Genomic DNA, 18239 nt, shown 5'->3' with positions numbered 1-18239 from the left:
TTTGTATCCTTAGTCACCCAGAACCAGAAAAGGTTACATTATTCTCAGGGACACAGCCATGAAGCAGGTGGTTTGTATACATCAAGGCATAAACCTCTAGCCACCAGCAACAGCAAATGGAAGAGAATGGAAACTTCAAGCTGAAACATGTCATATTGTGTACATGTTACCTTAAGGGCTGCAGTGAAGTTTAAAACATACACACACACACACAACCCTATAAGATATACTGTGCTGTTGGTTTTACAAGACATAATAACTGTTCTTATTTTTAATTCTATTAATATGCACAGCAAGCTGTCTTATTCATCTTCATTAATCAGTTCTTTAATCTTCACAGACTGTTGGTTAAGAGTGCACTCTTTGAAATCTAATCCATGCTGTGGGCAAGTTACTGCACCTCTTTGAGTCCGAGTTTTCCCATTATAGTATCCTCTATAGAGGCTGTTGGGAGGATTCAGTGAAATAAGGCAAGACACATAAAACAGTGCTAGGCACATAGCATACAGCATTGCCCTTACTACCCCTGCTGTATAATTTTTAGCAGAATATTTGGCACATAGTAAGACCCCGCAGGGTCCTGCTCCATTACATCAGTCACAGCTATGACCTAGATGGTGATGACGGTGCTGGTGGCAGTGACAACAAGAACAGATATTTATTTAGCCCTTTCCATGCATAAAATACCATACTTAGTGGTTTTGTATATATTAACTTATTTAATCTTCCCAACAAGTCTGTGAGGTACATATGGTTTTCTCCATTTTAGAAATGAAGAAACAGAGGGCAAATTGGCCAGGGAGGGAATGCGGAGGAAACGAACAATCATGCTCTTTGATGCCTCCATGCCCCCTGCATTTATTGTTCCAATTGCCATTTCCATCTGCTAAATTTGTATCTAGTCTTCCAAATCCAATGCAAAACCAAACTGTTTTGCAAACCTTTCCTAAATCCCCCAGAAGAAGTAATTTATAATTATTCATTTCTCTGTTTGTTTTTTCCTTGAATATATGTTCTCAAGGGCAGGAATGTACTTCATTGGTTTTAAATTCTAGCCTTTTCTACTACTGTATTACACAGGGAACTATATCCAATCTCCTGGGATAAACCATAATGAAAAATAATATTTTTAAAAGAATATATCTATGTGTAAATTGACTCACTTTGCCATACACCAGAGATTGGCACCCCAATGTAAATCAACTATATTTCAATAAATATGGTAAAACAAATTCTAGCTTTTTAAACCTGCTGTCATTGAGCACAGGCTGTAGTCTGATTAGGCGATGCAGGCATTAGGTAATTGTGGAGAAAATGTCCCTGGAAGGTCCCCATCTAGCCTTTCATCGGATAGATTTCACTTTATTTGGTAATCAAGTCCTTCATCCATCTATGTGCTAAGTCCTTCCAGTCCTGTCCAACTCTATGGGACCCCATGAACTGTAGCCCACCAGGCTTCTCTGGCCATGGAATTCTCAGGGCAAGAATACAGGAGCAGGTTGTCAAGCCCTCCTCCAGGGAATCTTCCAGACCCAGAAATCCAACCCACGTCTCTTGCATCTCCAGCACTGGGAGGTGTGTTCCTTACCACAGGCACCACCTGGGAAACTCATTCATCGATCAGTTCATTTCAGTCGCACAGTCAGGACCGACTCTTTGCAACTCCATGAACCACAGCACACCAGGCCTCCCTGTCCATCACCAACTGCCGGAGTCTACCCAAACCCATGTCCATTAGTGATGCCATCCAACCATCTCATCCTCTCGTCCCCTTCTCCTCCAGCCCTAAAACTTTTCCAGCATCAGGGTCTTTTCAAATGAGTCAGTTCTTTGCATCAGGAGGCCAAAGTATTGGAGTTTCAGCTTCAACATCAGTCCTTCCAATGAACACCCAGGACTGATCTCCTTTAGGATGGACTGGTTAGATCTCCTTGCAGTCCAAGGGACTCTCAAGAGTCTTCTCCAACACCACAGTTCAAAAGCATCAACTCTTTGGTACTCTGCTTTCTTTATAGTCCAACTCTCACATCCATACATGACCATTGGAAAAACCATAGCCTTGACTAGACAGACCTTTGTTGACAAAGTAATGTCTCTGCTTTTTAATATGCTGTCTAGGTTGATCATAACTTTCCTTCCAAGGAGTAAGCATCTTTTAATTTCATGGCTGTAATCACCATCTGCAGCGATTTTGGAGCTCCCCCCAGAAAAGTCAGCTACTGTTTCGACTATTTTCCCATCTATTTGCCATGAAGTGATGGGACCAGATGCCATGATCTTAGTTTTCTGAATGTTGAGCTTTAAGCCAACTTTTTCACTCTCCTCTTTCACTTTCATCAATAGGCTCTTGAATTCCTCTTCATTTTCTGCCAAAAGGGTGGTATCATCTGCATATCTGAGGTTATTGATATTTCTCCCGGCAACCTTGATTTCAGCTTGTGCTTCCTCAAGCCCAGAGTTTCTCCTGATGTACACTGCATATAAGTTAAATAAGCAGGGTAACAATATACAGCCTTGACGTACTCCTTTTCCTATTTGGAACCAGTCTGTTGTTCCATGTCCAGTTCTAACTGTAGCTTCCTGGCCTGCATACAGATTTCTCAAGAGGCAGATCAAGTTGGTCTGGTATTCCCATCTCTTTCAGAATTTTCCACAGTTTATTGTGATCTACACAGTCAAAGGCTTTGGCATAGTCAATAAAGCAGAAATAGATGTTTTTCTGGAGCTCTCTTGCTTTTTCGATGATCCAGCAGATGTTGGCAATTTGATCTCTGGTTCCTCTGCCTTTTCTAAAACCAGCTTGAACATCTGGAAGTTCATGGTTCACGTATTGCTGAAGCCTGGCTTGGAGAACCTTGAGCGTTACTTTACCAGCATGTGAGATGAGTGTAATTGTGCGGTAGTTTGAGCATTCTTTGGCATTTCCTTTTTGGGATTGGAATGAAAACTGACCTTTTCCAGTCCTGTGGCCACTGCTGAGTTTTCCAAATTTGCTGGCATATTGAGTGCAGCACTTTCACAGCATCATCTTTCAGGATTTGAAATAGCTCAACTGGAATTCCACCACCTCCACTAGCTTTGTTCGTAGGGATGCTTTCTAAGGCCCACTTGACTTCACATTCCAGGATGTCTGGCTCTAGGTGAGTGATCACACCATTGTGATTATCTTGATCGTGAAGCTCTTTTTTGTACAGTTCTTCTGTGTATTCTTGCCATCTCTTCTTAATATCTTCTGCTTCTGTTAGGTCTAAACCATTTCTGTCCTTTATCGAGCCCATCTTTGCATGAAATGTTCCTTTGGTATCTCTGATTTTCTTGAAGAGATCTCTAGTCTTTCCCATTGTATTGTTTTCCTCTGTTTCTTTGCATTGATCGCTGAAGAAGGCTTTCTTATCTCTTCTTGCTATTCTTTGGAATTCTGCATTCAGATGTTTATATCTTTCCTTTTCTCCTTTGCTTTTCACTTCTCTTCTTTTCACAGCTATTTGTAAGGCTTCCCCAGACAGCCATTTTGTTTTTTTGCATTTCTTTTCCATGGGGATGGCCTTGATCCCTGTCTCCTGTACAATGTCACAAACCTCATTCCATAGCTCATCAGGCACTCTATCTATCAGATCTAGGCCCTTAAATCTATTTCTCACTTCCACTGTATAATCATAAGGGATTTGATTTAGGTCATGCCCGAATGGTCTAGTGGTTTTCCCTACTTTCTTCAATTTAAGTCTGAATTTGGCAATAAGGAGTTCATGGTCTGAGCCACAGTCAGCTCCTGGTCTTGTTTTTGCTGACTGTATAGAGCTTCTCCATCTTTGGCTGCAAAGAATATAATCAATCTGATTTTGGTGTTGACCATCTGGTGATGTCCATGTATAGAGTCCTCTCTTGTGTTGTTGGAAGAGGGTGTTTGTTATGACCAGTGCATTTTCTTGGCAAAACTCTATTAGTCTTTGCCCTGCTTCATTCCGTATTCCAAGGCCAAATTTGCCTGTCACTCCAGGTGTTTCTTGACTTCCTACTTTTGCATTCCAGTTCCCTATAATGAAAAAGACATCTTTTTTGGGTGTTAGTTCTAAAAGGTCTTGTAGGTCTTCATAGAACCGTTCAACTTCAGCTTCTTCAGCGTTACTGGTTGGCGCATAGACTTGGATTAATGTGATATTGAATGGTTTGCCATGGAAACGAACAGAGATCATTCTGTCGTTTTTGAGATTGCGTCCAAGTACTGCAATTCGGACTCTTTTGTTGACCATGATGGCTACTCCATTTCTTCTGAGGGATTCCTGTGCACAGTAGTAGATATAATGGTCATCTGAGTTAAATTCACCCATTCCAGTCCATTTCAGTTCGCTGATTCCTAGAATGTCGACATTCACTCTTGCCATCTTTTGTTTGACCACTTCCAATTTGCTTTGATTCATGGACCTGACATTCCAGGTTCCTATGCAATATTGCTCTTTACAGCATCGGACCTTGCTTCTATCACCAGTCATATCCACAGCTGGGTATTCTTGTTGCTTTGGCTCCATCCCTTCATTCTTTCTGGAGTTATTTCTCCACTAATCTCCAGTAGCATATTGGGCACCTACTGACCTGGGGAGTTTCTCTTTCAGTATCCTATCATTTTGCCTTTTCATACTGTTCATGGGGTTCTCAAGGCAAGAATACTGAAGTGATTTGCCATTCCCTTCTCCAGTGGACCACATTCTGTCAGATCTCTCCACCATGACCCGCCCATCTTGGGTTGCCCCACGGGCATGGCTTAGTTTCATTGAGTTAGACAAGGCTGTGGTCCTAGTGTGATTAGACTGACTAGTTTTCTGTGAGTATGGTTTCAGTGTGTCTGCCCTCTGATGCCCTCTTGCAACACCTACTGTGTTACTTGGGTTTCTCTTACCTTGGGCGTGGGGTCTCTCTTCACGGCTGCTCCAGCAAAGTGCAGCCGCTGCTCCTTACCTTGGATGAGGGGTATCTCCCTTCCTGACCTTCAACGTGGGATAGCTCCTCTAGGCCCTCCTGCGCCCGCGCAGCCTCGGCTCCTTGGTATCTCTAATATTCTTTAAAAGATCTCTGCTGGAGCCAGCCGGCAAAGTCGATCAGGTCCCGAGAACGTGCACGACGCGACTGAGAAAGAATACTACAGCAAAAGAATACTACAGCAAAGATGGGGTCGAGAGGATCAGACACGTCTCCACGAAGGGAAGCTGTCTGACCACGACTTTATTTATACAGGAGAGCGTGAGAAAGACAAGACAGTTAACATTTTTCTTGGTTGACCTATACATCTTATAAAAAGTCACAAGAAATCTTGAGAGCATGGGAATGGCACCCTGTTATTATTTCTTACACCAGATAACATTTCCCTGTGCGTGAGAAGTTTGTCCAGAACTCCAGGTGTCTGCAATAAATAATTGCCTAATCTCTGGGGTGGCGGGACAGAGAGCTATGTTTGCAAGCAAACCCTCAAGAACTGAGGCAGCTCCCAGAGCTGTGTCCTTTAGATAAAGGACCCCGTTCTCACGGGCAGCTCCCCGCAGATCTCTAGTCTTTCCCATTCTATTGTTTTCTTCTATTTCTTTACATTGATCTCTGAGGAAGGATTCTTATCTCTCCTTGCTATTCTTTGGAATTCTGCATTCAAATGGGTCCTTCAAATGGTTCCTAAGGCACAGGAGTGGCGGCTGCGATGGCGCAGGAGCGGCGGAGAGGAACTACCCCATGTCCAAGGTAATGAGCAGCAGCTGTGCTTTGCTGGAGCAGCCGTGAAGAGAGACCCCACGTCCAAGGTAAGAGAAACCCTGGTAAGATGGTAGGCGCTGAGAGAGGGCATCAGAGGGCAGAGAGACTGAAACCACAATCACAGACAACTAGCCAATCTGATCACATGGACCACAGCCTTGTCTAATTCAATGAAACTAAGCCATGCCGTGTGGGGCCACCCAAGTCGGGCGGGTCATGGTGGAAAGGTCTGACAGAATGTGGTCCACTGGAGAAGGGAATAGCAAACCACTTCAGTATTCTTGCCTTGAGAACCCCATAAACAGTAGGAAAAGGCAAAAAGATAGGACACTGAAAGATGAACTCCCTAGGCCAGTAGGTGCCCGATATGCTACTAGAGATCAGTGGAGAAATAACTCCAGAAAGAATGAAGGGATGGAGCCAAAGCAAAAACAACACCCAGTTGTGGATGGGACTGGTGACAGAAGCAAGGTTTGATGCTGTAAAGAGCAATATTGCCTAGGAACCTGGAATGTTAGGTCCATGAATCAAAGAAAATTGGAAGTGCTCAAACAGGAGATAGCAAGAGTGAACATCAACATTCTAGGAATCAGCAAACTAAGATGGACTGGAATGGGTGTATTTAACTCAGATGACCTTTATATCTACTACTGCGGGCAGGAATCCCTCAGAAGAAATGGAGTAGCCATCATGGTCAACAAAAGAGTCCGAATTGCAGTACTTGGACGCAATCTCAAAAACGACAGAATGATCTCTGTTCGTTTCCAAGGCAAACCATTCAATATCACAGTAATCCAAGTCTATGCCCTGACCAGTAATGCTGAAGAAGCTGAAGTTGAACGATTCTATGAAGACCTACAAGACCTTTTAGAACTAACACCCAAAAAAGATGTCTTTTTCATTATAGGGGACTAGAATGCAAAAGTTAGAGAAGGCAATGGCACCCCACTCCAGTACTCTTACCTGGAAAATCCCAGGGACAGGGGAGCCTGGTGGGCTGCCGTCTATGGGGTCGCTAAGAATCGGACACGACTGAGCGGCTTCACTTTCACTTTTCACTTTCATGCATTGGAGAAGGAAATGGCAACCTACTCCAGTGTTCTTGCCTGGAGAATCCCAGGGACAAGGGAGCCTGGTGGGCTGCCGTCTACGGGGTGGCACAGAATCGGATACGACTGAAGTGACTGGAGTAACAGGCAAATTTGGCCTTGGAGTACAGAATGAAGCAGGGCAATGGCTCAGAGTTCTGCCAAGAGAATGCACTGGTCATAGCAAACACCCTCCTCCAACACCACAAGAGAAAACTCTACACATGGACATCACCATATGGTCGACACCAAAATCAGAGTGATTATATTCTTTGCAGCCAAAGATGGAGAAGCTCTATACAGTCAGCAAAAACAAGACTGGGAGCTGACTGTGGCTCATATCATGAACTCCTTATTACCAAATTCAGACTTATATTGAAGAAAGTAGGGAAAACCACTAGACCATTCAGGTATGACCTAAATCAAATCCCTATGATTATACAGTGGAAGTGAGAAATAGATTTAAGGGACTAGATCTGATAGACAGAGTGCCTGATGAACTATGGACGGAGGTTCGTGACATTGTACAGGAGACAGGGATTAAGACCATCCCCAAGAAAAATAAATGCAAAAAAGCAAAATGGCTGTCTGAGGAGGCCTTACAAATAGCTGTGAAAAGAAGAGAAGCAAAAAGCAAAGGAAAAGATATACCCATTCATCTATACTTTCCTAATATTTAAAATGGTATGGTTTTCTAATGTTTTTGGTAGGCAAAATAAAAGTTTCAACTTAGGCCTGTTCCCAAAAGTACTCAGAATTCTGTTGCTGCTGCTGCTGCTAAGTCGCTTCAGTCGTGTCTGACTCTGTGCGACCCCATAGATGGCAGCCCACCAGGCTCCCCCATCCCTGGGATTCTCCTGGCAAGAACAGCGGAGTGGGTTGCCATTTCCTTCTCCAATGCATGAAAGTGAAAAGTGAAAGTGAAGTCGCACAGTCGTGTCCAACTCTTCACGACACCATGGACTTCAGTCTACCAGACTCCTCCGTCCGTGGGATTATCCAGGCAAGAGTACTGGAGTGGGGTGCCATCGCCTTCTCCATCTGAGAATTCTACTAGTCTATAAAATGAAGCATTTTCAGAAAACGTATTCTCCTCTTTCGGCTCCCGAGAAAATTAGTTCTGTATACCCTGGTGGCTCAGACGGCAAAGCGTCTGCCTACAATGCGGGAGACCCGGGTTTGATCCCTGGGTCTGGAAGATCCCCTGGAGAAGGAAATGGCAACCCACTCCAGTATTCTTACCTGGAAAATCCCATGGACAGAGGAGCTTGGTTGGCTACTGTCCATGGAGTCGAAAAGAGTTGGACACAACTGAGTGACTTCACTATCACTATCACTATACATACTGTTCATACTCTTCATGGGGTTCTCAAGGCAAGAATACTGAAGTGGTTTGCCATTCCTTTCTCCAGTGGACCACATTCTGTCACCTACTGACCTGGGGAGTTTCTCTTTCAGTATCCTATCATTTTGCCTCAAATTTGGAAAACTCAGCAGTGGCCTCAGGACTGGAAAAGGTCAGTTTTCATTCCAATTCCAAAGAAAGGCAATGCCAAAGAATGTTCAAACTACCGCACAATTGCACTCATCTCACATGCTAGTAAAGTAATGCTCAAGGTTCTCCAAGCCAGGCTTCAGCAATATGTGAACCGTGAACTTCCTGATGTTCAAGCTGGTTTTAGAAAAGGCAGAGGAACCAGAGATCAAATTGCCAACATTCGCTGGATCATGGAAAAAGCAAGAGAGTTCCAGAAAAACATCTATTTCTGCTTTATTGACTATGCCAAAGCCTTTGACTGTGTGGATCACAATAAACTGTGGGAAATTCTGAAAGAGATGGGAATACCAGACCACCTGATCTGCCTCTTGAGAAATTTGTATGCAGGTCAGGAAGCAACAGCTAGAACTGGACATGGAACAACAGACTGGTTCCAAATAGGAAAAGGAGTACGTCAAGACTGTATATTGTCACCGTGTTTATTTAACTTATATGCAGAGTACATCATGAGAAACGCTGGACTGGAAGAAACACAAGCTGAACCAAGATTGCCGGGAGAAATATCAATAACCTCAGATATGCAGATGACACCACCCTTATGGCAGAAAGTGAAGAGGAACTAAAAAGCCTCTTGATGAAAGTGAAAGAGGAGAGTGAAAAAGTTGGCTTAATGCTCAACATTCAGAAAACGAAGATCATGGCATCCGGTCCCATCACTTCATGGGAAATAGATGGGGAAACGGTGGAAACAGTGTCAGACTTTATTTTTCTGGGCTCTAAAATCACTGCAGATGGTGACTGCAGCCATGAAATTAAAAGACGCTTACTCCTTGGAAGGAAAGTTATGACCAACCTAGATAGCATATTCAAAAGCAGAGACATTACTTTGCCAACAAAGGTTCGTCTAGTCAAGGCTATGGTTTTTCCTGTGGTCATGTATGGATGTGAGAGTTGGACTGTAAAGAGGGCTGAGCACAGAAGAATTGATGCTTTTGAACTGTGGTGTTGGAGAAGACTCTTGAGAGTCCCTTGGGCTGCAAGGAGATCCAACCAGTCCATTCTGAAGGAGATCAGCCTGGGATTTCTTTGGAAGGAATGATGCTAAAGCTGAAACTCCAGTACTTTGGCCACCTCATGCGAAGAGTTGACTCATTGGAAAAGACTCTGATGCTGGGAGGGATTGGGGGCAGGAGGAGAAAGGGACGACGGAGGATGAGATGGCTGGATGGCATCACTGACTCGATGGACACGAGTCTGAGTGAACTCCGGGAGTTGGTGATGGACAGGGAGGCCTGGTGTGCTGTGATTCATGGGGTCGCAAAGAGTCGGAGACGACTGAGCGCCTGATCTGAACACTATACAGTACCAACGAGGCTGAACTACATTTCCCATAATGCCTCAGACCCGGAAGGAAGTGAGACTCGACCTTCCTGTGATTCCTTATAGACCGGAAGCCAGGGCCTTAGTTCTCTTTCCCATCTTGCAAGGTAAGAATGGTGGTTTGTCTCTTCACGGCTAGATTTCAAGTTCCCAATCCTTCGCCATCCTAGCCGAGAGGGTATCAAGTCGACATCTGCAGGGGTCAGACACGCTCGGGGCCTACTGAGAGGCCTCCCAGACGCTTCATTTCTCTCTCTTGGGTTTACGGTAGGGCACGAAGAGGGTGAGCTGAAAGGTTGTAGAGGCTCCGGTTGCTCGCCACCCTCCTGGGCTGGGGAAACAGGGCCCTTCTAGGGGTTCGTAGCGGACTAGTGGGGCCGCAGGGACTAGAGCGGCGGCGCGCGCTCCGGAATCCCCAATCTGGGTTCCAGAATACGCAACCTAGTTTGTCTCTGCCACGTTGTGGATTTGAGGCTGAGGCCAAATGCTGCTTTCCCCTCTTGGCCAGTCCGCGGGCCGGAAGTCGGCTCCGGGGCTTTGCGGTTTTTTCTCTCTGGGCTTAGTTTGGACTTAGTGTGTGTGTCTTCGCCTTCTAAACCGAATTTCTTGAATGAGGCAGTCTGGTAAGAACAAAAGCCCTGAAAGCGAGCGATTTCAAGTTGCAGTCTCGCTGTTTCCTGGCTTTGGAAATTGTTTTGGCCTGTGCCTAGAATTTTTAATTTGCAAAATAGAAATAATGGAATAAGGACCTGTGACATCACAATATGCAGCAAACACTTAACAAGCGTGAGGTGTCTTCGGCTCGTCGAAGAGGTTATAGTATATTGGGGGGGACAACCTAAAAATTAAACCATTATGGATGTTGTTGCAAAGGTGGGGGGATTAGGAGGAAAGCCTGTATTTTATAGTGGGAAGAATGAAAAGGACATTTTAGCTACTTGGAGGATGAGAACTTGTGGTTTGGGAGGCCTGTTAGTGTATAGCTATGGGATAACTGGTGAAATGCCTTTAAAAAAAATATATATACGTGTTGGTAGATGGCGGGTGAAAAGGCTGAGAAGCCAGATACTAAGGAGAAAAAACCTGAAGCCAAGAAGGCTGATGCTGGCAAGAAGGCTAAAAAGGTGGAAAAGGTGAAGAAAGTTAAGAAGGGGAAGCCCCACTGCAGCCGAAATCCTGTCCTGGTCAGAGGAATTGGCAGATATTCCCGATCAGCCATGTACTCCAGAAAGGCCTTGTACAAGAGAAAGTATTCAGCAGCTAAATCCAAGGTAAGGGATGAGGGGAACTCATTGGGCATTCTCTTAAGCTTAAAATGTTTGTCTGCCTCTGACTGTGATGTGTTTGTTTCCTCATAGGTCGAAAAGAAAAAAAAGGTTCGTGTTCTTGCTACTGTCACAAAACCAGTTGGTGGAGACAAGAATGGTGGTACCCGAGTGGTCAAACTTCGCAAAATGGTAAGATTTGGAGATCTTTAGTTGGGTGTTGAGTTGTATCCTGTGAGGATTTTTGTGTGTGCTCAAGGTTCTGGAAGTTTGTGTTTACCAGAGGATTACTAATGGAGGATAGTGAGTTTGGGGTTTACGATTTGGTTTTATTACTTACTATTCTTCAGTAGAGTTACTTTTCTGCAGTTTTGTTTCTTACAATACTGAAATAGTTTCACCTCTCGGGGTTGTGACATCTACCCTGCACAGAGCCTAGAAATGCGGCCAGACCTAAAGAACATTTGTCCACTAAAGCTGTGTTTCTTGGCCCCTCTTGACCATGCACAAGACCCAACAGTTTCTCTGTGAAAAAGAAAGGTTTGCTCTGATTTCCATTATGGGACTATTCCCAGACGTATTTCACTCTGCACAGTTGAATATTACTGCACAAGAGCAAAAATGGCACTTTGATTTCTTCTTATCAAAGGTTTTGTGAGCTGATTTTTTTGTTAGCCATTCATGTTTGTGGTAAAAGCAAAAAAATGTCCACTAAAATGATAGAAGTAGATTATTGTGAGTTACTTGTCATAGGGTCTGTTATTTGTCTGTGGGGTCTTATTTTTATAATAAATGAACTGGCAGTCTTGATCTAAGCTAGTATCTTTGGTTCTATACAGTTTGTTTTTCTTTGTGAATGATGTGGGAGTCATGCATGTTGGTGTGATGTGTATGGACATATTTTAATTGGAAAACAAGCCTTGCTTTTTTCATAGCATACAGAACGTGTCAGGCCTTTGTTTTCTGAAATGTAGTTTACAGCAGAGTCAGAAACCTTAGAAAAGATTGAGAATGACTGCTACACGATAGTGCATAAGCCATGTAATACACTAAAGTTTGGTTTGATCCCAAATTTACTTGCTGGATCTTTCCCTTTGCTTGAAGACACAGCTCTTTCAGTTTCTACCCTGTGTTTTTGCATGAAAAGCTAATAAAGCAGCACTGACCTTTTCTACTTTTAAAATCTTAAAGTGAAATGCAATAGTGTAAATAAAGTGTTTCAAGTAACTGAAAGACTGTAGTAAAGGTTTTACCTACTCCAGAACCAGCTCTACTGACTTGATTAGCTTACTTTAATAAGTTGGACCTGTGGGCTTTCTCCAGCCTAGGTATTACCCTACTGAAGATGTGCCTCGAAAACTGTTGAGTCATGGCAAAAAACCCTTCAGTAAGCATGTGAGGAAGCTGCGTGCCAGCATCACTCCTGGGACCATCCTGATCATCCTCACTGGGCGCCACAGAGGCAAGGTGAGTTCAGCTGCCTGGAGTTACTGCATCCGAATACGTTTGCACTTTGGATAGGATTGGTTTACCTGTGTTAACTGCATCTAGCAGCAGGAGGTCCCATGGGAGAGATGGGATGCTCCATAACAGAACCAACAATCCAGTCCCGAGCATAATGTGTCTAGTCTATAACAGATAATTGATTACCTTTTCCTGTCTTTGGTAATACTAGTTGCAAATAATTCAGGTGTCCCTGTACTCAAAAAATATGTTTGAGTTACTTCCTTAGAATGGAATTGCAGGGATAGAATTAGAGTTGAAAGATATTTGTTTTTATTGTTAAAGGTGGTGGCTGCTAATTTAAATTTTAAAAAAAGGCACACTGAACTACTGCTTATATCCTAGAGTCACCCCTGTTAGTAGTTTGGTATAGTTCCTTCCAGACTGTTGGATCTATACATAGGTAGAAATTTCCTTTAACAAAATTAGTCTGTGATTTGATTAATTTAGAAGTCAGGTTTTATTTGTGGAGCCATGTAGCATTTCTTTTTAATTTACAGAGGGTCGTTTTCCTGAAGCAGCTGGGCAGTGGCTTGCTACTTGTGACTGGTAAGAAAGTCCTTGGATTTAATATTCTCTGAAATTTTCAACTCTCCCCATCTTCAGTTTTGTTTAGAAATAACATATGTATCACTCTTATGAGTTGAAGGTGTACAGTATGATGGTTTGATTTATTAATATATATATTGTGAAATAATTACTGCAGTAGGCAAGTTAAAAAGTTCTTTGTGATGAAAACTCTTAGAAACTACTCTCTTGAATTGCGTTTTTAAATGCCTGAAGTATACATTTTGCTTAAGTGGGAACCTAAGTAGAGGTTTCAGTGCCATGAGATTCTTCAGCCTATTTCATTGCCTTGTGTATAAATGCATTCTATGGGAGCAGGTATTTAACTTTATGATATGTGGCATATCATAAAGTAATTGCCACCTATAATGCAGAGTGTTTGTCTACTAATTCCAAGGAATACTGTACAAGGCCTGTGATTGGTCTGCCACTTGGCCCCAGGATGGAGTTCCTACATAGGGGGGAGGTGAGCTGTTTACTCTAGAAAACAGTGCTCAGTTTGAATTTTTCATGAGGCACTGGTGATTTTTTTTTTTTTTTTAACCAACCTGTATGAGTAATTCTGCTCTCTCCTGGTCTGTGTAACTTTAAGATGGGAGGGGTGGTCTGGGTAACTTTTAAGGTGTAAGGGATGGGGGAAGCCTCACATCTTGAAAAAAGCCTTGATGCTGGCAGTGGAAAGCAGTTTGGAATTTCTTCAGGCCCAGAAAAAAGCTAGAACTTTTGTCAGATTTTTTTTTTCAAATCCAGTCAGGTCTTGACCATTTGCTCCTCCTTTCCCTCACTATATTGATCCTCCCCCACCCCCAGGGCCTCTATCCCTCAATCGAGTTCCTCTGCGTAGAACACACCAGAAATTTGTCATTGCCACCTCCACCAAAATCGATATCAGTGGTGTGAAAATCCCAGAACATCTCACTGACACTTACTTCAAGAAGAAGAAGCTGCGTAAACCCAGACACCAGGAGGGCGAGATCTTCGACACAGAGAGAGAGGTGAGCTTCTATTTCTGTCTTTGTCTTTGGTAACTCTGGCTCCTCTAGTTGAGAGTGAAAATAAATAAGGTTAAGAACTGTTAAAGACTGTAAATAACAAATGAGGAATATCTGGGAAATAAATAATAATAAATAGTAATGTGCTGAATTCCTAGTTGGCAGCTAGGAGTTCAACTCAGAAGCCTGAGGTTTTGGTGAAACTCTGGTGAACTACTGTTTTCCTGGGAATTATCGATCATTTATCCTTCCTTCTATATTAAAGTAGGCAAAAGGGTAAAACTTGTTATGTATTAAAGATAGGTTATATTTCACAGCTCTCCAAAGAGGATTATCAGAATTGCCTTCTGAATATCCCCAGGACTGAGTACTTGTGAAAGAGGATTTCTTCGTTAATGTGGAGTTTGGTACTTGGGCTGTTTTTTTAAAATGATTTTTCTTTTTCTTTAGAAATACGAGATCACAGAGCAGCGCAAGGTCGATCAGAAAGCTGTGGACTCACAAATTCTGCGAAGAATCAAAGCTGTCCCTCAGCTCCAGGGCTACCTCCGCTCCGTGTTTGCTCTCACAAATGGAATTTATCCTCACAAAGTAGTGTTCTGAACTTCTTGCAAAGAACCTAATTAAATAACTTGTCATTTCCTTTGTGTCTTTTTTTAATCTGCCTTTAGGTGTGGTATGACTTATAGCCAACTTAATGGGACATTAGCCTCTACTAAATTTTAAGGAGTGGGATTGGGGGCTGTAAACTGCAGAGGAGTCTCCTCTTCAGATAAGCATTCTTAGCTTCCTTAGTGTCTTTTCAGCTTTTTCACCAGGCACGTACCAATACAAAATAGTGGGATTTCCCCCGTCATCACTGAATGAGTCTGTACTAACTACATGGATAAGAGCTGGGCTTTTCAGCTTGCGACTTTCCCTTCTTTCCAGTTTCTTGTATGCTTAGTTTCTTAAAGCATATATAATAAATTAGTGTAATTAGATACTCTTCTCCCTTGAGTACAGTACATGCTATTACACAAATAAGTGTGTTTTGATTATTCCATAGGAAGTGCTCATCTTTACTGCTGCATAGTGTAACCTTGGCGTTCTGTGGATATTTGGGTTTCTAGCATTTTAATTAAATAGGTTTCCACTGCTATGTAAAAGAGTATTCCTCTGAAACCTTTTGTAAGCTAAAATGGCATAAAGTAAAATTACCTTATGACATATCTTGCTAACAGGTATAAAATGATATAAAACACAGGTGCTCACAGTTCAGAGCAATGGTTCTAAAGTGCTAAATGCAGTTCCCAGGAAAGGAGCTTGGCAATGTCATTCCCACAGCCTAGACACACTGCCTCTATAATGGCTCTGCAAGACAGCTGTTTTTCCCCACTTTTTTTTGGTTAAAGTAGACTCAGCAGTGGGTGCCTGAGTGTTACAGTCTGAAATATGCATATAGATGAGCAAGTACCAGGAAAAGTTGGCTCAGTCAAAGAACTTAAGCCATTGTGGTTGTGCTCGTTTGTGTCCGACTCAGTTGTGTCAGTCTGTGTCTCACCCATGGACTGTTGCCTGCCAAAGTCCTCTGTCCATGGGATTTTCTAGGCAAGAACACGAGTGGTTGCCAATTCCTGATCCAGGGATCGAATCCACGTCTCCCACATTGCCGGCAGATCCACTGAGCCACCTGGGAAACCTTAGGCAGTTCTGGTAAATGATGCCAAAGTACACTACCCTCCATGAAGGTTGTACCAATTTGTGAGTGCCCATTACCTTACAGACTCACTAAATGAAGTAGTCAGACTTCAGTTTTTAGCAATAGGTGAAAAATGACAAGATGTTAGATTTTGGGATTTTTTTGATGACAAGGTGGTGGTGGTTTTTTGTTGAACCAAGGACTGAGCCTGGGCCCCCTGCCATGGAAACGAGAAGTCTTAGCCACTGCACTACCAGGAAAGTCTGTTCATCTATTAAGATTTATGAAGTATGTTTTAATACTTCATGTGGATTTGTTTGAACATTCATGTGCTGTTTATGAAAGAAATGGCAGAATATTCAAGAGAGCAACATAAGAATCTTGAAATAACCATAAATATGCAAAAAAAGTCATGTGGAGAAAATGTTATCTCATTTTATTTATATGTAATGTGATTATAAAAATCGCCACAAGAAATTTTTACATACGTTAAAGGCAGTGTGAGTTTTTCCTTTTTTGGTTTCCAAAAAAGCTCTTTATGGTCTTAAATTATTAGCAATAAAGAGTTTTTTGTTCATGTGAGTTATGTCTGTTGATAATATACCATATTAAGACCAAATAATTTATTAAAATACTTGTATTTAAATGACAAACCATTCCATGTTAATGCAATATTTTTGTGAAAATTTTCCAAAACAAAAATGGCATTGTTTCATGGTTTTGCAAATTTCTTAGCTTCTGGCTTTATGGAAGACAGCTGGCTTCTCATGCGTGCTTCTACATTGAGTCTGTTGCTGTGTCAGATGTGTCCCACACCCTCTGGACACTTCATTTTACACTCACCAGAGAATGAACGTGAACACAGCATCTCAGTAGCAACATGGCAAATGGCTTTCACTTCACAGATTGGTTTTATTTATTTACTTTTTTCACAGATTGATTTTAAAATCTCGGACACCGAGGATTCCCAAATCATAGTTAATACCACTCTATCCTTTGCAATGTTCCAGATTCTTTGATATTTCATTTTTGGTTTTTTTTTTTAATACATTTTTTGCCATCCTGCACAGCATGTGGGATTTTGGTTCCTTGACAAGGAATCAATCGAACCCACACCCCTTGCAGTGGAAGCTCGGAGTCTTCACCACTGGACCAGCAGCAAAGTCCCCAGTATTTCCGTCTCTGAGATGTCCTCCCTTTCCGTCCATCTGCTTCCTGTAGCTCTGGTGCATCCGTGCAGTGCTTAGGGCAGGACTGCTTGTAGAGAACGAGGCTGGGAACCCTGTGTCTGAGATCCTGCTTCCTTAGCATCCAAACACCTCTTGTTTAGTTTTTCTGTTGCTGCTGTAATAAGTTACCACAAAGTCTGTGACTTAAGTACATTCTCTTAGAGTTCTGGAGGTCAGAAGTCGTAAACCAGTTTCAGTGGGCTAGTGTCAAGCCTATGGTGGTGAGTGTGCATCCATCTCCCATGACTTGGGATCCCTTCCTTCCGGGTGCTCCAGCCCAGGTTCTTGGTGTCATATCACCTTCCTCTGACCCTCGATCTCTTAAAAAAGACCAGTGTGATTACATCCTAACTGGAAAATCCAGGGTATCTCCTTGTGGAGATAGTTTCTCCACTCACAACACTTCTGACACCAAAATGTGTGGATTTTCCCACACCAAGCCATTCTCCAGTTCTCCACAGATACCAGCTGAAGGTCCTACAGTCCTGTTCTGACACTTAACTACTTGGAATTAGCATGGACCCAAAGATTAAGGCTCAGTCCCTCAAGACTGCCCCTCATGTCAGATACCAATCACAAGTACTGGGTCCCTGGGTCACCCACACTACTGTCTGAGCTACAAATAGAGGATTCTTACAAATCCATCCTAAGCTTTGATAGTTTGCTATAATGGCTCTGAGAACTCAGAGGAACACTTCACTGCGATTCACCAGTTTGCGATAAAAGGTACAACTCAGGAACAGCCAAATGGAAGCCATAAATGGAGCAAGGTAAGTAAGGGTGGTGCTGGGAGCACTGTACCCTCTCTGGGTATACTATTTCCCGCACCTCTTGATGTGTTCATCAATCAAGAAGCTCATCAAATCTTATTCAAGAGTTTTATATAGAGCTTGATCACTAGCACTACCACCACTTGCCTGCCTTTCCTTAAGTCTGGGTTGAGCTGAAATTTCCAGCCTTCTTATCCCTTGGTCTTTCTGGTGACCATCCCTATCCTGAGGCTGGGGTCTGACCCTAAGTCAACTCATTAACTTGGATGTGGTCAAAAAGGGGCTTCCCTGGTGGCTCAGATGGTAAAGAATCCACCTGCAATGTGGGAGACCTGGGGTCAATCCCTGGGTTGGGGAGATCCCCTGGAGAAGGAAATGGCTACCCACTCCAGTATTCTGGCCAGGAAAATTCCATGGACAGAGGAGGCTGGCAGGCCCTAATCCATGGTGTCACAAGAGTAATCAAAAAGAGCTCCTTACAAATAACAAAAGATACTCCCATCTCTCAGGAAATTGCATGGGCTTTAGGA

The 18239-nt window shown here is 42.9% G+C and overlaps 1 protein-coding gene across 1 annotated transcript; it reads left to right on the top strand.

Moving 5' to 3' along the window:
* Positions 1 to 9750: 9750 nt before the first annotated feature.
* Positions 9751 to 14669, top strand: RPL6 (ribosomal protein L6). The gene is made up of 7 exons (XM_005908960.2): positions 9751 to 9809; positions 10740 to 10973; positions 11061 to 11159; positions 12291 to 12434; positions 12971 to 13019; positions 13848 to 14032; positions 14480 to 14669. The coding sequence occupies exons 2-7, from the start codon at positions 10740 to 10742 to the stop codon at positions 14630 to 14632; spliced, it is 864 nt and encodes a 287-aa protein (XP_005909022.1). The 5' UTR covers positions 9751 to 9809; the 3' UTR covers positions 14633 to 14669.
* The last annotated feature ends 3570 nt before the right edge of the window (positions 14670 to 18239 follow it).

Source organism: Bos mutus, chromosome 17, assembly GCF_027580195.1.
Source record: "Bos mutus isolate GX-2022 chromosome 17, NWIPB_WYAK_1.1, whole genome shotgun sequence".
Classification (NCBI taxonomy): domain Eukaryota; kingdom Metazoa; phylum Chordata; class Mammalia; order Artiodactyla; family Bovidae; genus Bos; species Bos mutus.
Note: the sequence above shows the minus strand (reverse complement) of the source record. Positions and strands in the feature narration are given on the sequence as shown.